This window comes from Annulohypoxylon truncatum, assembly GCF_022578515.1.
Source record: "Annulohypoxylon truncatum strain CBS 140777 unplaced genomic scaffold F4807scaffold_12, whole genome shotgun sequence".
Classification (NCBI taxonomy): domain Eukaryota; kingdom Fungi; phylum Ascomycota; class Sordariomycetes; order Xylariales; family Hypoxylaceae; genus Annulohypoxylon; species Annulohypoxylon truncatum.
The window spans coordinates 139,504-162,238 of record NW_025953798.1 but is presented as its reverse complement, the minus strand read 5'-3'; the positions used below and the strand labels follow the sequence as shown (position 1 = coordinate 162,238).

General features: G+C 47.3%; 8 protein-coding genes and 1 non-coding gene across 9 annotated transcripts; 3 read left to right on the top strand and 6 right to left on the bottom strand.

Moving 5' to 3' along the window:
* Positions 1-926: 926 nt before the first annotated feature.
* Positions 927-1,014, bottom strand: F4807DRAFT_t62. Its single transcript has one exon. It is a non-coding gene; the product is annotated as a tRNA-Pro (tRNA).
* A 170-nt stretch (positions 1,015-1,184) lies between these two features.
* Positions 1,185-3,640, bottom strand: F4807DRAFT_421838 (uncharacterized protein). Its single transcript, XM_047997614.1, has one exon. The coding sequence runs from the start codon at positions 3,041-3,043 to the stop codon at positions 1,619-1,621; it is 1,425 nt and encodes a 474-aa protein (XP_047855069.1). The 5' UTR covers positions 3,044-3,640; the 3' UTR covers positions 1,185-1,618.
* A 276-nt stretch (positions 3,641-3,916) lies between these two features.
* On the top strand, positions 3,917-6,933 carry F4807DRAFT_421837 (NADH-ubiquinone oxidoreductase 78 kDa subunit mitochondrial precursor). The gene is made up of 6 exons (XM_047997613.1): positions 3,917-4,188; positions 4,251-4,274; positions 4,336-4,387; positions 4,455-4,469; positions 4,531-6,435; positions 6,497-6,933. Exons 1-6 carry the CDS (start codon positions 4,074-4,076, stop codon positions 6,612-6,614), a joined length of 2,229 nt encoding a protein of 742 aa, XP_047855068.1. The 5' UTR covers positions 3,917-4,073; the 3' UTR covers positions 6,615-6,933.
* Positions 6,934-7,904: 971 nt separating this feature from the next.
* Positions 7,905-10,893, bottom strand: F4807DRAFT_466943 (ARM repeat-containing protein; the record flags this gene model as incomplete). The annotated part of the gene is made up of 5 exons (XM_048002428.1): positions 7,905-8,672; positions 8,733-9,359; positions 9,420-10,460; positions 10,515-10,577; positions 10,741-10,893. The coding sequence occupies 5 exons, from the start codon at positions 10,891-10,893 to the stop codon at positions 8,145-8,147; spliced, it is 2,412 nt and encodes an 803-aa protein (XP_047855067.1). The 3' UTR covers positions 7,905-8,144.
* Positions 10,894-12,611: 1,718 nt separating this feature from the next.
* F4807DRAFT_459388 (mitochondrial ribosomal subunit S27-domain-containing protein) lies at positions 12,612-13,113 on the bottom strand (the record flags this gene model as incomplete). Its single annotated transcript, XM_048001353.1, has 4 exons — positions 12,612-12,628; positions 12,679-12,743; positions 12,804-13,012; positions 13,072-13,113. 4 exons carry the CDS (start codon positions 13,111-13,113, stop codon positions 12,612-12,614), a joined length of 333 nt encoding a protein of 110 aa, XP_047855066.1.
* Positions 13,114-13,306: 193 nt separating this feature from the next.
* F4807DRAFT_51778 (ribonuclease III) lies at positions 13,307-15,188 on the top strand. The gene is made up of 2 exons (XM_048003145.1): positions 13,307-13,701; positions 13,759-15,188. Exons 1-2 carry the CDS (start codon positions 13,483-13,485, stop codon positions 14,782-14,784), a joined length of 1,245 nt encoding a protein of 414 aa, XP_047855065.1. The 5' UTR covers positions 13,307-13,482; the 3' UTR covers positions 14,785-15,188.
* A 632-nt stretch (positions 15,189-15,820) lies between these two features.
* On the top strand, positions 15,821-17,239 carry F4807DRAFT_51721 (acyl-CoA binding protein). Its single transcript, XM_048003143.1, has 2 exons — positions 15,821-16,478; positions 16,600-17,239. Exons 1-2 carry the CDS (start codon positions 16,030-16,032, stop codon positions 17,141-17,143), a joined length of 993 nt encoding a protein of 330 aa, XP_047855064.1. The 5' UTR covers positions 15,821-16,029; the 3' UTR covers positions 17,144-17,239.
* A 95-nt stretch (positions 17,240-17,334) lies between these two features.
* On the bottom strand, positions 17,335-18,100 carry F4807DRAFT_459385 (Mss4-like protein; the record flags this gene model as incomplete). The annotated part of the gene is made up of 4 exons (XM_048001352.1): positions 17,335-17,666; positions 17,752-17,845; positions 17,907-17,942; positions 18,005-18,100. The coding sequence occupies 4 exons, from the start codon at positions 18,098-18,100 to the stop codon at positions 17,335-17,337; spliced, it is 558 nt and encodes a 185-aa protein (XP_047855063.1).
* Positions 18,101-19,496: 1,396 nt separating this feature from the next.
* Positions 19,497-21,532, bottom strand: F4807DRAFT_459384 (putative bicyclomycin resistance protein; the record flags this gene model as incomplete). Its single annotated transcript, XM_048001351.1, has 8 exons — positions 19,497-19,660; positions 19,728-19,796; positions 19,853-20,401; positions 20,456-20,519; positions 20,580-20,647; positions 20,701-20,964; positions 21,018-21,124; positions 21,192-21,532. The coding sequence occupies 8 exons, from the start codon at positions 21,530-21,532 to the stop codon at positions 19,497-19,499; spliced, it is 1,626 nt and encodes a 541-aa protein (XP_047855062.1).
* Positions 21,533-22,735: the final 1,203 nt, after the last annotated feature.

Genomic DNA, 22,735 nt, shown 5'->3' with positions numbered 1-22,735 from the left:
CTCTGATGCGTTAGGACATACAAAGCCTAGCCTAGACCTCGTTCAGGGGTGTCGGAGTGTAACGTCGGCTAAGCTCCCCTGGACGCAGGAGCTAGACGAGACGGTAAAAGGCTTGGCTGCCAGCTTTATTTACTAGGTTCGTATGTAGCCGCATAGGTGCTGTAGGTTTGTTTATGAAGTCAATGAAGCCCTAGATTCAACCTCGATATATTACCTAAGGTATACGGAGCAGCAGATCTCTTCTCATCGCGATCTAAATCTTCATAAATAGAGTTATCCAACACTTTAACCTGAATGGCAAACGATCAACCTCGATTTGAGGAGTCGTAAAATTTATTCTGGAATATGCAGATATGCAGCGCGAGTCTTTGCCTTATTAAACGTCCAATGTATTTCAGGACTCCCTGACCCCGGTAAGCATTGGCTGGGCGGTTCCACTTGAGCTTCCACGAACTGCGCGAATTGGTCAGCGCCGAAATGAGACATCAAATGAATCCTGTCGGTAATATTGTGTACTTGCTACGTAGTACTTACCGCCGATGAAAAAATCTAGCAGCCTGGTACTTAGCTGCTCAGCTTGGCTGCTGCTTAGGGTTGTTACATGACCTGGAAAAACCGTAGGCCTTTGCTCATGGGCTAAAATTTCATAGTGATTTCAATGTTTCTCATCTAGCGTCGGTCCAAACAAGAAAGGAGAGAAAAAAGAAATTGAACATTGAAATAGTACATTCGTTATCCGATTTTATTAGAGATAAAGTTTCGTATAACACTAAAATGCTTATTAATTCAAGTTGCAAAAATGAGTGTTTGGATCGGGCGTTCCAACCCAAGAAAAAGAAGGCCCAGAATCACCACGGAATTTACATACAACGTAAGAAAAGTGCAAAAAGGATTCGATTGCACTAACGAACATGGCAAAAACATGAGGGTTTGGCCGGGGATTGAACCCGGGACCTCTCGCATATCAGCATAGGTTTTCCCTAAGCGAGAATCATACCACTAGACCACCAAACCAGAGAGAACATATCGCACCTCATTGATCAACGACTTTTTATTGGGCTCTATATCAGCTGCTTGCGTTAGTTTGTGCCCGGAACTATGACTATGTGGGGTAATGGCGGGGATCAAATTTAGCTGAGCCCGATAATTAACCTGTCTCCTTGCTGACTAGGTAGTTGAACAATCTTCTAGATATTCATATTTTAAAAACACTTCATGTTTCGAACTACCGAGTTTACCAAGTCATCAAACATGTCATGAGTGCTGCTAAATACTGCTTGTCCAAAGTCCAGCATTTTTAAGTTACATACAATGCTATAAATCGGGTATCGTCCTGCATATTAAAACTTGAATTTGTTGAACTCGTATATAGGATGCCAGATGAATCGAAATTAAAGTCAGTCGAGTCCCAATCCGAAGAAGCCTAGTACTATGACCCGGCTTCCTGTGAGACCGTGAAGGCTCCCAAGGTATTCATAAATCTCACTCCACAACGTATCGATAATAACCCCTATTCTCCGTGAGGTGCACCCGGCTAACAACCCCCCAAATTCGAACTAACACAAAACACGGCCGCAGTAAGAAACCAAGAAACATACATCTAGCTAGATATTGCCTTTCACCGTCTCTCCATCAGATGGTAAGAATCCAGGCGAAGTAAAGCCACACGCCGGATAGCAGGCTTCCTCTGCTTCATCTCGACAAGCCATTGGGAAGTTAGCCCGGGCCATTCCTTTCCATTGATTCTTACCGGCCTGCCTTCTTTATCCTCGCCGCCCAAGACGTCCCAGTTGTATTGGGTGATAAACCATTTATCGTGCAATGCTTTCTCGCGACTGCACCAACATTGACCGCGGTCATGAATGCCATCGTGTATCTGACTACATTCGTCTGTTTTGGCCTCTAAGAATCTTTGAAGCTTGTCAACATCCTCAGATGAGTGGTTTGTCCTCAACTTTCTTATCAGAGCATCTTTAGCAGATTGGTCTTCCTTGTCGATAGAAATAGGCTGGTCACTGTCATGTCCAAATAATCGAGCCTCCAGAACCGGGTCATTACGTTCGGGATGGGTGTACGCTTCCTCCACAGTATCGACAGCCTTCAACTGTGGGAAGTAATACGGGCTGAACAAGCAATCAAAGTAGCCGCATTCACCACATGCGGGTGGTCCACATTCTATGGTGACATGCTGAGCGCGGCTGGTAAGTTCCTTTATCATTTCTATGCCATAGAATTGATCTAAGCAAGTCTCCAGAAAGAGACTATCTCGGCGTGGATCGAACCACGCCCATTTTTTCGAGGGGAGCGAGTTCCCAATTCTTATCGACACGAGCCCACCGTCTTGGCACGCCACAGCCCGAGACTCTCGGCAGACCTGGGCGACCGAAGGTGGCAGTGATTTCGACGTAAATCGGTATCCAACACCCCCAAAATAACCGGTGTTGCTAGAATATTCTTCGACGCATACCATGCGTCGTGGGAGTGCCAAATCCCAAATCATGAATCGAATTTCAGCTGGCAGTTTCCTGAATTGAGGGAACCGAGCCGTTTGGCCGCTAGTTTCACGTAATGCCCGGACTTCAGCGTGTAAAGATTTCGTTTGAGCGTTGAGTATATCCAATATGGAGTCTTTCATACCATCAACTAGGGCTTGGGTGCTGCGCGCGTATGTGTTCATTTCTTCAAAAAGACGGTCTTGTCCAGTTTGTACCTCAGTAATCTGGTCGTCTACTGAGCGGACAAGTGCCTTCACCCCGTCTTCGCCTTCCTGACCCTCCTGACAGTCATCAAGGGTTTGCTGCAAAGATTCGAGATTCTTCCCGATATCTTCCAAGATCTCCTTCCAGTCATTGGATTCGCCTTGCACGACTTGCTCTAGGTGTTCGAATCTATCGGGCAAGTCATCGTGAAGGCCGGCGATAGAGCGGGCGACAGAAGTGGCGACGTAGTAAACCAGTTCCTTAGTGGTAAGCCGAGAAAGGTTAACGCGCCGGCAACTAGGACTAGCCCCGGGTCCACTATATTGAGCATTGTCGTCATCCATTGAGTCCAACAAAAGAAGATTACTTCCACCCAAGATGTCGACGGAGGCAATCTGGGAATAATAATTTGAGAGCTGAATTCGTGAGGAATTGATCGCAAAACGAGGGAATGTGATATTACTAAGTATAGAGGATGATCATCACGCGACGCAATGCTTGAAGAAAACATAGAAATTTTTTTATTATTATCCTGGGGCGCTATGGCCGTTTCTCGCACATGGCTTCCATGGATACTTCGAAATCGGACAGGATGTTCAGCGAACAGGTCTTAGCTCCATACCTACTATTGTCAATGATTATCACCTAATATCGTCAAAAATATCAAGAGAAGCGACAAGGTAACGAGATAATATAACAGAAATATCAACGAGTAATATTAATATCTCCTCGGGTAAGTCTAACATTTATATAGGTATGTAACGACCGGCGGTAAGAGGTAGCGATCCTTGAGATTCAGAAACTCTCACGTACTTCCAAATCGGCGTCAATTATTTGCTCTAGAGCATAAGATAGAGGAAGACTCGACTATAACGAGCATCTAGGAAGCCTAGAAGCCCGTTCAAGCTCACCTACGATAAAGTATGCCCATGTACAATTTGTTGATATGAAAAGGGAAAGAAAAAAGAGAAGAGTCGGGGTTCAGAAATTTCAAATTAACCGATACCAGACAGCACGGGATCCACTCCTCTGCTGGTCAAAGCGCCGTGCTAAGTTACGCAGTAGTAACAACCTTGAAATTGAGCAGATTGAGGCCATTACTAAGAAATACGTATACTTTTGTGTGACCTCAGTTCATGCCTTAAAAATCGGGTCGGAATATCCGTAGCTATAGCCAATCAGAGAGGGGCTGAAATAATCGCGATTAATCGCACTAGCGCCACTTGGAGAACACCCAATTATTCCCGACCAAGCACCTCACAAGGAAGACGTCAACGTTTTTGAACGGACTTCCCAATTGACCACCCCCGCCCTCCGACCTGAGTCCTACTCTTCTCCTCTTCCGTATTCACCTAATTCCGTCGAGACGACACGATGCTTCGACAATCTCTGGCTCGTTCGGCTTGGCGGACTGGCCGACAAGCCGCCAGATCCTCCAGAGCTTTTTCTGCGACGCCCCAACGGCCGGCAGAGGTGGAGCTTACAATTGGTGAGCATATCGTTCTATACCCGCAATCAGGTTCTCTAAGGTGGTTGCTAATGTCTATATAGATGGAAAGAAGGTGTCTATCGAAGGTATAAACCTATTACCGGACGTTGCTGGGTACCCGAACGCCTTTACTAATTAAGCCCGCAGCCGGCTCAGCTTTAATTCAAGCCTGTGAAAAGGCCGGCAGTACCGTCCCTAGGTTAGTTTACCGAACATTTGAGATATTGAAGGTATTGAAAGAAGAAACCATTGCTAACAGTGTACAGATATTGTTATCATGAGTACGACCGGTCCCGTATAATTCACCCCGCAACGACTCCGATTGCTAACAAGCTGGGATAGGAAGTTGATGATAGCCGGAAACTGCCGTATGTGTCTAGTCGAAGTCGAACGAGCGCCGAAACCCGTTGCCTCTTGCGCATGGCCAGTACAACCAGGCATGGTGGTGAAGACAAATTCGCCACTTACACACAAAGCCCGAGAGGGAGTGATGGAATTCCTCCTAGCGAACCACCCGCTGGATTGCCCTATCTGTGATCAGGGTGGCGAATGTGATCTTCAAGATCAATCCATGCGATACGGTGCCGATAGGGGCAGGTTTCACGAGATCGGCGGCAAGCGAGCGGTGGAGGATAAAAATATTGGACCCTTAATCAAGACGTCGATGAACCGATGTATCCACTGCACAAGATGTATTCGATTCGCAAACGATATAGCCGGTGCCCCTGAGATGGGTTCGTTCGGACGAGGAAACGATATCCAGATTGGTACATACTTAGAAAAGAACCTAGACTCCGAGATGTCGGGTAATGTCATCGACCTTTGCCCCGTCGGAGCCCTCACATCAAAGCCCTACGCCTTCCGAGCTCGTCCTTGGGAACTGAAGAAGACCGAATCAATTGATGTGCTCGATGGTCTAGGCTCTGCTATCCGTGTCGACTCGCGTGGCCTGGAAGTTATGCGAGTTATTCCCCGGTTAAACGACGACGTTAACGAAGAATGGATCAATGACAAGACTCGATTCGCTTGCGATGGCTTAAAAACTCAGCGATTGACTATGCCGCTAGTACGACGAGAAGGCAAATTCGAGCCAGCACCGTGGGAGCAGGCGTTGACAGAAATTGCTGCCGCCTACCAACAGCTCATGCCTGCAGGCAATGAGTTCAAGGCCATCGCTGGTGAATTAACCGAGGTTGAGTCTCTAGTTGCTATGAAGGACCTAGCCAATAAGCTCGGATCTGATAACTTGGCCATCGACACACCCTTGGGAAGCCAGCCTCTTGCCCACGGTATTGATGTCCGATCAAACTATCTCTTCAATTCTAAGATTCTTGCTGTTGAAGACGTTGACGCCTTGTTACTCGTCGGCACCAACCCAAGACATGAGGCCGCTGGTCTAAACGCTCGTATCCGAAAACAATGGCTAAGATCAGACCTAGAGATCGGCGTTGTAGGCGAATCATTCGAATCAACATTCGAGTTTGAACACCTCGGCACAGACCTCGCGGCGTTGAAGAAGGCTCTTTCTGGTTCTTTCGGCAAGAAGCTTCAGTCAGCCAAGAAGCCAATGATCGTCGTTGGCTCTGGTGTAACAGATCACCCCGACGCCAAGGCTTTCTACGAGCTTATCGGTTCCTTCGTAGAGAAGAATGCTGCGAACTTCTTGACTGAAGAGCACAACGGATTCAACATTCTACAAAGAGCCGCTTCAAGAGCAGGTGCTTTCGAGGTCGGGTTTACAACGCCTTCTCCCGAAGTCGCTCAGACCAAGCCCAAGTTCATCTGGCTGCTTGGCGCCGATGAATTTGCCGATGCTGATATCCCCAAGGACGCTTTCGTCGTCTACCAGGGCCACCACGGTGACAGAGGTGCCCAGATCGCCGACATCGTTCTACCTGGTGCTGCTTACACGGAGAAGGCCGGTACATATGTCAACACAGAGGGTCGCGCTCAAATGACGCGTGCCGCTACATCGTTACCTGGTGCCGCCCGAACAGATTGGAAGATCATTCGAGCAGTCAGCGAGTTCCTCGGAGCACCTCTACCGTATGACGATGTTGCCCAGTTAAGAGAGAGGATGGTCGAGATCAGCCCTGCGCTAGCTTCGTACGACATCGTCGAGCCCACTTCGATGAAGTCGTTGAGCAAGGTGCAACTAGTAGACCAGAATAAGGGCGCCAAGACCACGAACGAGCCGTTGAAGAAGGTTATCGAAGATTTCTATTTCACAGACGTCATCTCCAGAAGGTAAGCACATACACACCCCTTTACGTTACTATTTCCGGTTATTCGCTAACACGCAGCGCAGTTCACCGACGATGGCAAGGTGTTCAGTCGCAAAGGCGACGGGCAACCCGGATAACAACTTAATGGCCCCCGGCATAACCGAAGACAAGCCGATGGGCCAAGTGGCATACGGCTCGTAAGGGTAATGCTGTGTGTGTGAGGCGTAACGAAATAGATGAAACGCGGAGCTTCGAATGGGCGGGGGTCTCGAGTCAAGACACTGCTAACACGGCCGGGAGGGAATATATTTCTCGAGAGGCCTGGGTTGAATGTTTTTTCCTTTGTTGCTGGGCGCAGACATGAATATGGCATCGTTAGTGTACATATAGCACTTGGTTCAACGGAGTAGAGTAGAGAAGAAAGAAAGAAAGAAAGAAGTACATAAAGCGCCCAGAATTCCAAGAATCGTGATATCTTCGTCTGTTTTTTTTCGAGTGCGAATCTTGATCTAGAGCCGTTGCTACTATGTTACGAGGTCGTTCGTACGGTATAAGACCTATGTAGCTCGATCGTATGTGGTGACGGCACATGTCCGCATAAGATAGAGCAATCATGTGAGGTACTTAGGTAGGTATTCAGGGGCTTATAGTCGAGCCGACCCGAGCCCTACTTATAAAACATATCATTAAAGTTCCAAGTCATTAGCACGAAGACAACTGAATTGAGGGGAGTGAATGGTGTATTATTAAGTGAACGAAAAGAAAAGAAAAAGTACATTCGTACGATGTTGCCGAGATTGCCATCAACTCATTCCCAGCGTATCCGATTATGGGAAAAGAACATATGAAAAACACAACGATAACTCAAGGAAATGACAAAGGAAAAAGGCTCTCGAGATGTTGTCACCTGGTGGATGCCAGGAAGGTCGAGGCGTATCACATCATATTCTAGCGGTTCTTCATGGGACTTGGACGAGTTCACCAATGTAGAAGCATGGAATTTGATGTGAAATAAACGAATGAGTGTAAATGATAACTCTTCGTAATACAAGGAGCATATGTAAGACCTCTCATCGATAGCGCAAAAACAAAATATTAACATTTCTGATTTTGGCCACGTCTGATTAGTCCACCCCTTTTCCGAATTCTGTATTGGCTTCGAAAGTGCCATGCGAACCTGAACAGTTGATTCCCAACACAAGGTAGCTATCCTCTGCAGAACGTCCACTTCGGCTAAGATCGGGAAAACCATTGATGCAACTTTTATAGAAGGCAAGGTGAAATACTAAGTATTTTCCTTTTTGATCGGCCTTAGGTAATTTCACCATCCAATTCAAGATCTTGAAATGAGCGAACTGGATTTGAATCAGGAAAAGGATGGCGAACGGATTGGTATGGCGTGGCTGATATCGCAAAATCCATAAGCATGATGTGTCCAAGGCGCCTAAGCAAGGCAGTAGCCCGCCGAGCGTAGGATGCGTATAAATTCCCTGCTCGAGATGATGCTGCCGGAGAGACCTGCCATATGTGAATCGAATCGAAATTTGTCATTGGCGCCCAGTCGTGTATGGACGCAGAACATAGGAAATAGAAATGAAAAACACGGAAAACACTCGTAGGAACTAAACGTTATGAAATCGCATCGTCATTCTGAGAAAGTATGCCGCGATGTCTGCGGCTTTCTTCGCCAAGTGAATACGCCCTAGGCTTTGAAACTATAAGGCAGCGCAATTATTGGTAGCCACGGCCATTGTAACGAGGACCTGCGGGCATTCGTCCCATGCCAGCACCAGTGCCAGGTCCCGGTCGAGTGGCAAGGGCCGGATTGGTGCAGAGCATTCCGACGCGGGATCCAAATTTGGATCCACGGAGAGAAACCATGTGCTTTCTGATATGCGCAGTAACTATCTCACGATGCTGAGGAGATGCGTGGTTAATAATCCACTGGATGAGATAATTGCCGTACTGGTCGCTGGAGATATCGATCAAAGGGATGCGAGTACGGTCCACGCGGCCCTCGCAGACACGGTCAAGGTAACGAGCTAGGAACTCAGCACCACCAATCTTAAGGCACTTCTCGACCACCTTGGAGGCATACTGATCCATGCTGTATTCCGCTGCGTAGCGGATAACGTGGTCGATCGCACGGCTTCGATCGGCAGGTGCGCCGTGCTCGCAGATGTGTTGGATGCACCAGTTTCCGAACTGGCCATGCGCAACGATGTCGATATTTGCGAGGACCTCTTCAATGCAGGGACGCTATAGAGTAGATAGTTAGCATCTTAGTCCAGTGTTATCTTATGTGCTTCAAATATATACCTTGTCTTCTTCGAGACAGTTCTCAAAGATATTCTGAACAACCAAACTTCCCGTCTCGCCGAGAGCAACCTCGTGCCACATGCCGCGTAGTGCATCGTTCACATACTTCATGATCTGAGGGGGTGATTCAGTCCATCTCAGCTCAAAGAGCTTTTGCCAAACATGGCAAGCATAGCGATGAATGACAGTCTCTGGAATACGTCGAAGTAGTTCATGAACCATGACGGCCTTGTAATCTTCGGGGACGGCATCAAAAGCCTTCTGCACCACGTGGCAACCAAACGGGTCCATCGAGAGGTTGAGCGTGTTACCTCTAATGGCCTCAGCGATCTTGATCACTTGCTCCGGAGTTCCATGTTCGAAACATCGTTGCACCAGGAAATTACCAAAGCGATTGACCATCAAGGCGTAAGCAGAACTAACAATCGCTTCGACGATTTCGTACTTCTGATCCGGAGTTCCGACCTTGAGCTTCTGCTGCAGGAAGATAGAAGCTTGCTGATCATTGTTGCAGATGATCTTGTCAACAATGTACTTCCAGTTGCAATTGACATTGCGATCGAGCAAGCGGCGGTAGTTCAACGGCTCGGTAGTCGGCAGATAGGTTTGGCCCTCAGAGGCCGCGGGCTATGACAAATATGCGTTAGTGGCAAACTAAAGTATATAATAAGAAAATAGCTGACGTACCTCAGATTTCCACGGCACAACACCCGTAGCCGAAGTGAACTCGGTGGCTAAGGGAGAAAGCGGTGTGCCAACAGGAGTCGGCTGGTAGTTAGAATACATGCCCGAATTAGACGGAGCCTGAGGCGGGCCATGCATGCCGTGGTCGGCTCCATAACCGCCAGGGCCGTAGTTGTAACCACCGCCAAATCCTGGGCTTGCACCAAAGGCGGGCGTTCCGAGACGGTTTTCAAACCGGCCGTTTCGTCGGCTGCTAGAAGGTCGGATTGTCAAGTCATAATCCGGAGTCAAGCGATCTCCACGATAATTGCCGGGAACCGAAGGCTCGTAAGCCATGCTCTGATCCATGTAACCAGGCTGGTGAGCTCCACGCCCATTCCACTGTTGATTTGGGAGCTCCGGTCCCGAGAAGCCACCGCCCTGAAAAGGGCCTTGGTTATTCTTGGGTCCCCAAAGCTTGCGAGAACGATTGAAACCAGTGGCCGACAAGGCATCGCTGGTGTCCGATCGGGAATCGTCGAAAGAGGACCAATACTGCCCCTCTCGGCCCGCTGCCTGGTGGCTGACGGTGTTGGGGCCTAGAGGACCCAGGACACGCGATGGGTTGGACTCGGGTGGGAAGTCGTGACGAAATTCGCTGTCCACCGGAGAGCCACCCATACCATACTCCATTCCAGGCTGGCCCCGACGAGTCTGTGCAAGCTCTCGATCAAGTCGGCTAATCTTGTTTTGAGCCTGGGCAAGCTCTAGCTTAAGACGAAGAACCTCGTCCTTGTTGACTTCTCCATCCTTCTTCAGAGTCGCACTAGCTGGTCGGGTAGTTGGAGCTGTGCTTCCGAAGGTCTCGGTGGCGGGTGTGATAGGCACCGAGCTGCTCGAAGAGGCATGTTGAAGAATAGGAGGCGCGAAATTGCCCTCCTCTGAAGCCTTGAGAGCTTCGCCTTGCTTGGTAAGCACGTTGGTGTGGTGGTTGAGATGTTCCAGTAGGCTGTCCATAGGACTGGAATCGGAATGACCGGAGGGTTCGTGGCCCAACTTGATCTTCTGTTGTAATTAGCAAAGGGGACAAGACGAAAAAGCATAGTGAGGCAAGCAGACCTTAGGATAACTCTGATTAACCAATGTAGAGGCCGAAAGAGCCGAGGCCGTCTTCTTCTGAGACTACAGATAACCATTAGTTTCAACTCTGCCATCCGAACGTCATAGCAAACATAACAAGAAACATTTCGGGGATGGTATAAATAGATGGGATAGATGAACAAGGCCAGATAGCCAGCCAAGTTGATATATCGAACACGTCTCTTAAAACATGACGACTACTTACAGGAGGAAGGATACGTTCGAGCATATCACTTACAATGGCAGTAGAAGAATTCTCAGTGCCAACCTTGACGTTTTCCTCCTTCGACATGGTCTTAGCGGCCATAGTGCGGCGAGGAGTAGGGGAACCAGTCGAGGGACCTGAAGGCGTAGACATGGTTTCTAAGTTCTGGCTTAGTCAGTACCTATGTAGCAAGACGGAAAACCGTGACCGGTTATTGAGGAGAACGTTGTTTGATCGACACGGTAAGTGTTCAAAACGAAGTTGGAAAATGGCAGAGATGCCTCGTCTGTGTTGAAAGAAAACGTACTAAATGGTATTGTATGGTATGGTGTGAAATGAACGGTGAGTTGTGGTGTCGTGTGGTGTGATGTGATGGTAGACGGGGTGAAAGGTATAGTGGATGACGAGAGGTAAAGAGTAAAAATGAAAGGAATAGATGAAATGGACAAGAAGAGAAAAATCGAGAATTTAAAGTAGGTAGACGTAATGACGAAATCAGGGTAGGTGTAGGTGATAACCCAAGTAAAATAATTTTGGGCAGGTGCAAATAATTGACGGTGGTAGGAACGGGGAAGCAGGTGAGAATATTTGAGAACGGATGGGATGAAGAGGAAGGTACGCCAGGATATAAGGTTAGGGTAGCACTTACCGATAAGCAGCGTTGAATAAACACTAGACGACCGAGGCGACAATGACCAAGGTAGAAAGTATTGAAGGTGCAAGGTGTTGACTGAAGGTAATATGGATCGATGAACCAATATCCACCGTCAAGTCAGGAATGAGAGGAAGATTAAAGTCAAGCAAGTAGCTTGGTGGTCGTATGTGTGCACGCGTGTATAACGGATGGACACAATGGAACAAGTTGAAGGAAATGGAGATGATTATTCAAAGATGAATGTGCGAGACGAAAAAATCGTAATAACGAAAGGTAGGCTGGCACAGGTAAAGCTAGGTTGGATAAGAAGTGTGTGTGAAGAGAAGAGAGGAATAAATTAATTTCGAGGATAAGCTCGAATTTTTTGTGTTTACCCGTTGGGATGAAAAGAGGGAAGAAATTCCTGGGAGTTGGAAAGTTGGGATTAAATAGGTTTCGTAGGTAGGTTTCGTAGAACTGAGTCACCGTTAGGTCAACGTTGGAATCAGTGAAGCTGTAGGTACCTAGGATTTTATATTGTCAACTAGAGAAGTGAAGTACGAGGAGTGAGGTACCTCTAAGTGGGATTTATAGTGCACAGGTACCCAGTGTAAATATATACCAAGGTATCTGACGAGTAGTAGCGACGACAATGTTCATGATTCCACTTTTGTACTAGTGTGCATGTACTGGAAAAAATAGAGTTTTCCTTTGCATCTTTCTGGGGACTCCAGGTTGTGTACATTCGTACTTACGTAATACTTTTCCCGTTGGTAAAAATCCCCCAGGGTTAAATAAATACGAATATTCTTCTTGATGATTTTCTTCTTGTCTTGAGATCATCCCAGCATCCGTTACTCTCAGGTTGCAGCTCTATTTTTTTCTCCCACGACCTAACGATGACACCTAAATACGACTTATATTAATCAGTAACCACTCAAAACATTGGTCTGAGATAGCTACGGTCAAAAATCTCACATCAAATCAAGTGGCTCAGCCCTCATGTTCCTGTCGACGATTCCTTCCTGTAGATTTAGGCTGGTTAGCTCACAAAAAGACCCAAGTTCACGGGCAAAAGCATAGAGACCCCGTTGACATGACAGCTTCAGCATAATCTTGGGACAACAGTCTCGACTTTGAGGAATTCCTTGTTTTTTTATTAACATATCCATATCCCATATCCGTGTGAACGCCATTCTTGTTATGCACGTATATCAATGTACAGCCCGTGCTAATATCATTTCTTCTTTTTGTCTGCATCACAGTTAACAGTTTTCTCGATATCTGATAGAGAGGTAGCATACCAAAACGTGATCCAGTAGGTGGACCCCTCTGCTTCTTCGGTGCGCCTTTACCACGCGATTTCACTCTGCGATCTGGTTAGATTCTTTGCTATCGGTCTTGACGGTCAGGATGTAAAAGGACGTACCCTGCTAAGTGCTCCAATCTATCCTCTTCTTGCTCATTGATAGTCTCTAACTCTAAGCCTCTGAATGCTTTCTCTAACGTGTTGATTGTAGGCCCTCTTGGAGGATAGTACTTCGCAAGTGTTGGACCTCTTAATCTTTGGCGAAGGATTTTATTACCCATCCGTACACGATCAGGATTGTAGGCCGTCGAAAAGATTTCGCATTGAGCCTAGGACGTCAGATTACACGGGACAAAACAGAGTTGAATGTAATGATAAGCATCCATACCTTCATGAGGTTCAGCAGCCTCGCCCGAGGGACTGCTGTCATTTTGGCTATCTGTGTGCCTAGGTAGCAGGCTGTACTCGCTTTGCGATTGAGTATATCGAGCTGTCGCGAAGTCAAAAAGTTGTCTGATTAGAGTACAGCGCAAATCGGATAATTATCGGTCAAATATTTGAAGTGGTGAACCAGTACCTTAATAATTCCCGGTAATTTCAATCACCCGCACACCCTCTAATATTGAATTAAAGGGCACAAGCTAGCCTGGTACTTGGCATCAATCTTCTCGGCATCAAATTGATGTTCTCCACATATAAATTCAAATTATTACTGCCTACCTATGTTTATAGGTAGGTAATCAACAACAACTTGAACTTACATACCAATTACCTGGGTATCTCTCATTCTATAATCAGAATGTCGAAGCGTTCGTATACAGACTTCGCATCCAAGGATGCAACGTCAGTTTCGCAAATCTTGGAGCATGCCGAAGATTTGCTGAGAGCTGCAAAAGCCTTAAAGAAGGAGCTCGATACATTTCGTGATGTTCCCGAAGTAAACGATCAAATCATATCGGTCCTGCAACGCCACAACAAGAAAATATTGCCTTCCGCCCAATCACTAACTCAAGATGAGGTGAGTACTAAATCATTGGCTCGATATCATATTTACTACTAACACACGCTTTATTAGACGAATGCCATTAATCAACATGAGCCTGGATCTCACAAGATTCAAAAGCTCGATGGTGATGGGGGAACTTCCGGCAATGCGCCTACAGCGCTTATCATACCACCACCGGTATTACTAACTCGGTGGACACCTGATGATATACCTAGCTCGGGTCTGCCGCCTTTGCCTCCTATCCTAGATCCTGCTCTCGAACAGGCAGCGCTTACTCACTCCGGGATGACGACGAGGCCAACAGATATGAGCTACGAGAGACTCGAGTGGATCGGAGATGCTTACCTCTACCTGATGTCTACATCTTTCATCTACCAAACCTTCCCAAATCTAAGTCCTGGGCGATGTTCTCAGTTACGCGAGAGACTTATCAAGAACGGGACTCTGTCCAACTATACTGTGCAGTACGGAATTAATAAACGCACGAGATTTCCTGCCGAGTTTGATCTACATGGTAGAATCGGCGGAAGCCAGGCGTCTCATAATGCGAAGAAGAAAGTGTTAGGCGATGTGTTCGAGTCTTACGTCGCAGCTGCAATTTTAGGGGACTCGGAAGGCCTATCGCGTGTGTCACTCTGGATAAAGTCCCTTTGGAGCACAACGATCGCACAAGAGATACGGGAAGAGTGCAGAGGTCAATCCCGTCCTACACATGATTATTCGAAGACCGAGAACAATGACGATAGCCAAAAGCCTGCCAAACGGGACTTAAACCCTAAAGTTCAGCTCAGTCAGATCATTGGCGCCAAAGGAGTCAAGATCTCATACAACGACGTGGGTGGACCGAAGATGGACAAGGCCTCGGGGAAACTTCCGTGGTATACAGTGGGCGTGTTCTTCGATGGTTTTGGAGAGAAAAACCTTCAGCTCGGTATCGGAGGTGCATTGTCGAAGAAGGAGGCTGGGGCCAATGCAGCACTCGCAGCGTTGGAGAACAAAAGCTTGATCAAGCGTCTGCGAAAGAAGAAGGAAGAATCCTTACAAGCAGCAAAGTCGGCCGAATCGACCCAACAAGAGTATGACAACTGGTCTTAGCCGAGTTACATTTTGCAGTGTACCCGTTATGTGGCACCAGATATTTACGACCAGAAAATAAGAATCAGAAAAGGCCATCCTAATTAATTAACATACTAGCATAATAATCATTCCCGAGAGAAACCCCCGGTTATATACTGCATAGGTAGGTATAATGTATGTTAAGTTAGGTCAATGGCTTATTCATACTTACTGATATATCTATATAATCCATCAAGCAACCCCGTCTCGTCACCTTGTGAATGTTTAGCCTCACGATAACAGGCGAGCTATTGGGTTGAGCTGGTTGAGTTAGATATGATCCATTATGAAACCACTCCAATAGATACTCGAAACATATTCATAAAAATGTAAAATTGCAAGGCATACATGTGCTACACTTGTCCTATCTGCATTTTATAACGAATTCTTATCTGAGGTTGTCCCCTTCACGTGCTTTCGTCGGATGCGGATGGAACTGAAGAGGGTTTAATACATAAAACTAAGGTTCCGATTCCCACTAATTTAGGATGGGTCGATCCCCACAATACAGGGGTTAAAGGCTCGGTGACGCAGTGTACCACGCGAGCGGCCAGCACGGTCAAAATGTACCTACAGCTGCTACAGAAGGACCTACAGAGGGATCTACAGAAGGAGCTGATCCCTGCTTTCTTTGCTTTGGATTTCTACGAGACCCCATTTCTCTCTATGACCGAGGCAATTCGAGTTCCTTCAATTCCCTACACCAAACCCAAACAGCCGCGATCAACGTGACGGACCCCATTATGTACAAGCTTCCATTATGGGGGAGAATCTCACAAACCACCAACATCGCGACCGACATTTAAGATAGTAATTGCTCATTGCTCATTGCTCATTGTATAATGCTCGCTTAATCCTTCGACTTAATTGTTTTACTATATTAAAACCAACTCAGAATCGTACCTTGGATTCCGACATCCGACTGAATTTCCCTGCGTCTCCCACCTGTATAGATGACGTGTTCCTGAACGCGGGCTCCCCATTGGTAGCCTTAGAACCAACGCATTAGGCGGTGATCCAACATCAGCTTCAATTTGTCTCGACCTGCTCTTCGGGCAGCCGTAGCGGGCTCGCTACGCGTACGTACGATTTCCCACTCGCCACGCCTTCGGCGTACCAGGTTCCTTTATCCATGCATGGATAGGGGTATATAGATACGAAGCGCAAAGAAAGAGTCGGAGACCAGAATCATATACGGTATTCAATACAGATGCGAGGCTCGAAATGGCCGACTCAGTTGGTATGTCCCCTGAGAATCAAGACCCGCCGAGCCAATCAACCACTCCAATTATCAATCGCCCCTTTTCCCTTCCTGCCTTACTCATAAGTTCCCAATCCATCACACCTTCGCTGATAGAGTCCCCACCTTCGGTAGACCGCGTGTTTGTGCACGCCTTGAATACGGTGAAGAAGATTCCCAAGACGGGAGCGTCGCGCCCCCCGCCGGGCGATCGTCTACGGTTATATGGCTTGTACAAACAAGCCATGGAAGGAGACGTGGACGGTGTCATGGAACGGCCAGAGCGCCGCCCGGGTATCGATGCCGACGAACTCGAGCGCGAACGCGATAAATGGGACGCCTGGAATGCCCAGAGTGGACTCAGTCGAACCGAGGCCAAAAGGCGGTATATCGAAGCGTTGATAGAGACTATGCATCGATACGCCACTACGCCGTAAGTCTTCCCCTCTTAATACGAGATATAATAGTTGTTCCCCGAGATAGAACTAGTGTTCTTCGATCCTGGAATAAGCGAGGCGGTGACTGGTGCATGAACTAACAACTGGTATCGATAGTGACGGGAAGGGACTTGTCGCGGAACTCGAATTTGTTTGGGATCAGATTAAGAACAACAGTCCATCGTCGTCAAACGCGTCTCCGAAAGATGCTACCTTTGCCGAACCCCGACGTTTTCAACAGCCACTAAGCGGGACCGAGGGCCCGATGAAGATGCTCAGCCCCATGAGCGAGGATGATGCGGCGGAACAGGAGTATCGCGAGACACAGGACGACGATCTCGAAGGAGAATATGTGAAGAAGGGAGATAGGTGGTCACGCAAAGTAGAACGCGCTGTTGTCAGATTATCCGCCGAGGTAGCAGCTCTACGAGAACAGATCACGGTTGGACGCGAGTGGAGGTCTAAGAAGGAAAAGAGTTTTGCTGCATGGGCTAAATGGATGCTATGGATTGTTACAAAGCATCTCGCGGTAGACATGGTCGTCCTAGGTATCGTATTATTATGGATGCGGAGGCGGAAGGACAGGCGACTCGAGGATCACGTCAGGGCAATGCTCAGGCTAGGTCGTGAATACGCGAGGAAAATACTGCCGTCGAGATGATAAATCAACGATGTGCTATATGCACTATGGACTTAGGCTACCCTGCCTATTCGCATACCATCAGCAAATACCAACCAGCCTTTCCTTTGTCGGTCACGCGTGTGATCATCCCGAACCATGATGCCGGGACCAAGCTCTTATAAGAAGAGAACGCATGAACCGACCATTACACGAGACCCTCTTCCCCTATATCACTGGTCCGACTCTTCACTGGCGCTGTACGATCTCACGACCTCGAAGTCTGGCTCAGCCTCAACTAACTCCGCATCAGGCTCCGGCGAAGGGGCTGGGGTTATTCGGAGCTCGGGCAACCAGTGGCATTTCTGCTGCGTGAATATCTCGATGTCGGGCTTTTCCAACGACTGGTGATGCACTAAACAGCCGGAAAAGATGAAGATGCGATCTGTTCGCGTGTCTCTCTCCTTCAAGTATAAGGGGGTGCTGCAGTGCTCACATCGATAGAGATACTTCTTGAACTCGAAGATCGCCTGAGTGGCTTGGAAAGAGAACATTTGAATGGTTCCTAATTGATGGTTAACGAATGTTGGGATTGGAATTAATGACAGGACATGGATGGATAGGATGACCGCCAAAGCTGAGGAACTTACCCGAGCTGATCTCCAAGAACTGCTCTCTAGTGACGAGGAAATCACCGTGAGTACCACCGGTGATCTTCTTGCAGTCAGCGCAGTGGCAGATTTGCTAGTTTCGATTAGTTTAAGGGACGTTAGGAGGGTATGAAAATTCTAATGGTTCAACTTACGTGGAAAGGACGGTGGCCGCGAATCAGGCCTTGGATCTGCGAAAATGCGACGTTAGCACACTTTTCCGACGAAGCTCTCCAAATGGTGTTGTACATACTTGGCCGCAGAGGCACGTGATGGATAGGTGTACTCCCACCTCGAGGCGCTCGCCGGAGAAACTGCCCTCCTCGAAGCTAGTCCAGCCAGCAGCCATGGTGTTCTCTAGATGAGGGGGTGGTCTTCCTGTTTTGGGTGAGCGTATGGAGTTGAAGCTGGGATGGTTGGGGATGATATGATGAGGAGTTTAAGTCGGTTCGGAGAAATGGTTAAGAGGGAGAATGGGAAGTTGGTCTGTCCTTTGAATTTTCAGATTAGGCGGGTGCATTTATTCTTTTGGAAGCCAAACGGGGCGTGTAACACCACTACTCTACGAATTCGGACGGATCGAATACTGCGGTTGCCTCAAAACATCTGACTAGGCGAGAGCTGTCATGGCTCGCAGGGTTCAGACGAGGCGGGAGCTGTTATTCGACCAAGCGGGGATTATCACTGTTTGAAGAAGTCACACGGGGTAGATGATGATATTGCTCAAGAAACAGTTAAGCAAGGACTCCTATTCGTAAGAGGTTCAGAAGGTAAGGCCACTGCTTGAAAGCCATGACCATTTACAACATCATAGACTCCCAGTCATCTAAATAGGTTATGCATAGACCATATCAGATGAGATGAGGTCAAAGTCACCAATATGAAGCAGTCGTCGATTAACTCCCAATAGTTGTGCGAGTGATTATTGGTATATGACTATCGTCGACAGTTCCCAATAAAACATCGAGATTTTATTTTACATGGGATCATTTTCAAATCCTTCAGTTCTATCATAATCACTAATCACAATGTACCCTCAGCCTTGAGTCTTAGACTTCCCTTACTTACTTGGATACACGGGCACAGCATATGAGATCACGTTAAGCGTAGACAGCCGCAGTTCACCGTTCACAGCAGACCTTAGTCATGATAACTGGTTGTAGGACGAAGGATGTTTGCGAGCAAATTGACGACTCACTTGATAAAGGACAGGCACTGTGCGATTAAGATGACTTTTCTTGCTGGTGTGATAGTTTTATTATCTTAGTTGGCTGAAAGATACCGGCCCCTTTTTACACAGTTCGTCACCATTTTCGTCCTTTAGATGACCTAGTGCATGTCGGTTTATTCCCATTGTTAAGATTTTCTTGACGTTAACCAAACGACTACGATCACGTGTAGCCTCATGGTTACTCTTATATAGAAGGGTAATAGATGCTTGATTCATGATTACAAGTATATATAGCATGTCATGCCTCATGTTTTGCTCTCGTTATATACATATCTACATAATGCCATAATTTTCAAATCCCTGGAACCAACTTGTAAGTATGTATATACTGTAGGCTTTCGCTCTTACCGACAACTCCTTGATTCCATGCATGAACGAGCAGGGCATGCCTCTGGCGGTGCCCTGGCTCTAAGAAAGTAATGCGATCTAGCTCTGGGTATCGTGGCAAGGGGTATCAGACATTACGCCACATACCAGCAGAAATCCTAGATTGAATTGATCTGAATAGATCTGTCTATACATGTGTAGCAAATCTACTGTTTTTGCGAATTTGCTTTCCGTATCGGAAAAACAGATACGGGAACGGCATCATCGCCACCGTAAGAAAGGCGAGCAGACTGGATCCCCATTGATAACCAAGCTTATTATACATTTGTATTCCAAAAAGAGGGAAAGCAGCTGTGGAAAGAACAAGTTAGCTGATGACAAGTCTTAGGGTCTTCTCGTCGTTGTGTTCCGCACATACCAGCAAATGTACACCTAACGAAACTGTTGGCAGCGAGGGCTGAAGCAGCATAGAGCGGGTATGCATCCACTAATACAATGACCGGTTAGTATAGAACAGTAGCTGGGTTATTGTTTTTAACTTACCGAGGAAAGTGAATATTCCAGTGAAAACCATGAGCGTGCCGCAGCCAAATATGCCAGATCCAATAATCGGCACTATCCAGTGAACCCATGGGTAGGCACTCCACGCAAAGATGAATAGACCAATGGGAACAAGGAATGCACCAGCTATTGCGGATGGCAACCTGAACTCGGGCTCAGGGCGTCCGTTGTTTTGTTCCAGGAGCTGGAGGTATCTGCGACGCCAGATGGGATCGATCGCAGAACAGATGATCATGCCCCCGAAAATACCGAGGAAGCTCAGGCCGGATTGCCAAAGGTTGAAGCCGTAAGTGTTGCCGAAGACTAGACCGAATGCACCAAAGAATAGATAGAGAACACCAAGTAATATGGCCGAGAACAGGCAGAGTAGCAGGCACATGGGCTCAAAAATAAGTAATTGAAAGGGACGTAGCAGGGAGTTCCCAATAGTCGCCACAATAGATTTGTTTGATTTTTCCATAGGTGCCTTCCAACGTTCATCTCCGGTCTCTTTTCTTAGCTTTCTAGCTTTCTCGCGGAGCTTGATTGGGTCTATGACACTAATTAGTACACATTCTCCAAAGGATATGGATCATAGCCACGTACGGTATGTCTCAGGCGCAAAGACAAGTATCATGACGAACTCAGCTCCGGCCCAGATAATCATGGCCTATCATTGCAAGATTAGCAATTCGAGCACACACTGAATCGACGATGGTATAATACATACGTAGTACGTCCATCTCCAAGTTGAGTAGTAGTTGATGAATCCACCAAGGAGAGGACCTAGGCTGGGGCCTGCCAGGTATCTCGTTAGTTCGACGCCAGATCGAGATATGTTGGTCACGTACCGATAAAGGGGCTCAACGCTATTATAACCATTGGTGCTTGAATTTGGTCTCGATTAAATACGTCGCTGACAGTGCCACCGGCGACGCTAAGAAACGAGCTACCACCGAACCCATCGATGAATCGCGCGACCAACATGGTCGCGGCATTGTGAGAGACGGCACTTGGTATTAACCATATTAAAAACAGAGCCCAAGAGATAAGATAGATCGGCCGTCGGCCAACGAATTCGCTGAGGGGACTCATAAGCAGTGGGCCAAGAGCAACTATTATGAATTTAGCAAACGTGACTTCATAAGAACACTGGTGAGAAACATACTGCCAAGCACAAAAAGCGATAGGCCGAGGGTGCCAACGATGCTCGATATATGGAACTCTGGATTCATCTGAGTATACGTTGACGCGTAAATGGAACTCGTACATGTCCTACATTATCATTAGAATGTATTCAAATGTAGATTTTGATTTATTTGTAGTATATCAATTCACTTACACACATAAACTACCCATGCCAACAGTTATCACAACTAGCCACTTTCGAGCAAGACTCATGCTCTTGGGACATAATGGATCGGTATCACTCTCCCATGCTACCTCGAATGGATCCTTTCCAACTTGAGGGTGACTAGGTGTAACTGTATCATCAGTTGACTCGTCGCCTTCATCTAAGTCGGCGCATCCGTGGCCATTGTTTGAACGTACGCGCCCAATGGACGAAGAGCGTATCTGGCTCAAACTGGGAGAATCGCGGGACCTCTCTCTGCTCGGGCCGGTACCCGGTCGAGATTCAACTTGAAGCTTCTCCGGGTCGAGTTTCTCCATGTCGGCAGCCATATTTAGACGAACTGTCGCCTGTTTTGTTGGTCTGGTGAAGATGTCTGACGTAACGATGCTGCTTCAGGTTAGCTGACCGACGACGACCCCGGAATATTGAGCAAAAGACGCGGTTCTACGGGACACTTCACAAAGACATCATAGCACGAAGAAACAGGGACAGGTGAGGTTCAAATAGGCAATGGAGCAATGGAGGCTCTCTATTACGGCATTCCTTCTTTTAGTAATTCTCCAGCCCCACATACAACCATAAAAAATTGCTGTGCCAGATGTAGCGACAAAGCGCGAGGACGCGAAGAGTTGCGGGTCGTTTTCGATGGGTCACCGCCATCTCCAAGTGTTAGGCTGGTAAGCTGGCAGGGCTCGTAGGCAAAAAGATTGCCCTGTGTGAAGGAGATGAACTAGGTATAGTCGCATTCATTAATCAGCACCCACCCCGGCTCGTTTCGAGTATTATTGAGAATTCTCGAACGGAGCCATAATAATATGCGGTCGTCGCATAATCGTCGACCTGCTCAACCAGGAGAGAAAGGCACAGCGCGCGCGATCCTTGGTCAATTTCGTATCGAAGAACGATGGAAACTCCCCGTAATGTTCCGAGCCAGGCAGGTCCGGATACGCAGACGATGCCGTGATGCCAATCTCTCTCAGGGTTTGGCTCATCAGATAGGCGCCTAGGAGACGGTTCGTAACTCCTTTTTTATCGCCGACGGCTTTACCTATATCTAATAAGAGAGGGTAAGCACGGTGGAGAGTCACGTTAAATGTTTATGACAAAAGGTAAGCCGATCTGCTAAAACTCTGATTATCAAACCAGAACCTTAATCACCAGCCTGCCAGTCAATAGAGTTCGCGAAGCAGCTATCATGCTTAAGTAGGTATACTCTCTTTATTTGATCATCTCGAATAGATAAGTGCATATATGCATTTATCAAGCTTCTGGACCCCTCTACCAACTGCCCCGCACATCGGAGTCGCACCTTCAGAAACTGTGAGCAATGACAGTTGGATATTTCAATTCCTATTGGCCAATTGGCCGGGTCACCACACAAAGATCCATTCTTGCAGGAACAACCAAAAAAAACTTCGGCGGGGCCACCGCTTCGGACCCTTCCTCAAAGCGTCGACTCATAGAACCACATCACAACGGAACTTCATTGTTCGAACCTAACTAAGCACCTACCTCCAACATAGATGCGCATA

What these genes read in the sequence shown, in the direction of transcription:
- F4807DRAFT_421837 (XM_047997613.1), top strand. Translation starts at nt 4,074, where the DNA reads ATGCTTCGACAATCTCTGGCTCGTTCGGCTTGGCGGACTGGCCGACAA. An exon ending in AAAGAAGGTGTCTATCGAAG is followed by an intron (nt 4,275 to 4,335) that starts GTATAAACCTAT and finishes TTAAGCCCGCAG; the next exon opens with CCGGCTCAGCTTTAATTCAA. An exon ending in ACAGACGTCATCTCCAGAAG is followed by an intron (nt 6,436 to 6,496) that starts GTAAGCACATAC and finishes CACGCAGCGCAG; the next exon opens with TTCACCGACGATGGCAAGGT.
- F4807DRAFT_51778 (XM_048003145.1), top strand. Translation starts at nt 13,483, where the DNA reads ATGTCGAAGCGTTCGTATACAGACTTCGCATCCAAGGATGCAACGTCA. An exon ending in AATCACTAACTCAAGATGAG is followed by an intron (nt 13,702 to 13,758) that starts GTGAGTACTAAA and finishes ACGCTTTATTAG; the next exon opens with ACGAATGCCATTAATCAACA.
- F4807DRAFT_421838 (XM_047997614.1), bottom strand. Translation starts at nt 3,043, where the DNA reads ATGGATGACGACAATGCTCAATATAGTGGACCCGGGGCTAGTCCTAGT.
- F4807DRAFT_51721 (XM_048003143.1), top strand. Translation starts at nt 16,030, where the DNA reads ATGGCCGACTCAGTTGGTATGTCCCCTGAGAATCAAGACCCGCCGAGC. An exon ending in CATCGATACGCCACTACGCC is followed by an intron (nt 16,479 to 16,599) that starts GTAAGTCTTCCC and finishes TGGTATCGATAG; the next exon opens with TGACGGGAAGGGACTTGTCG.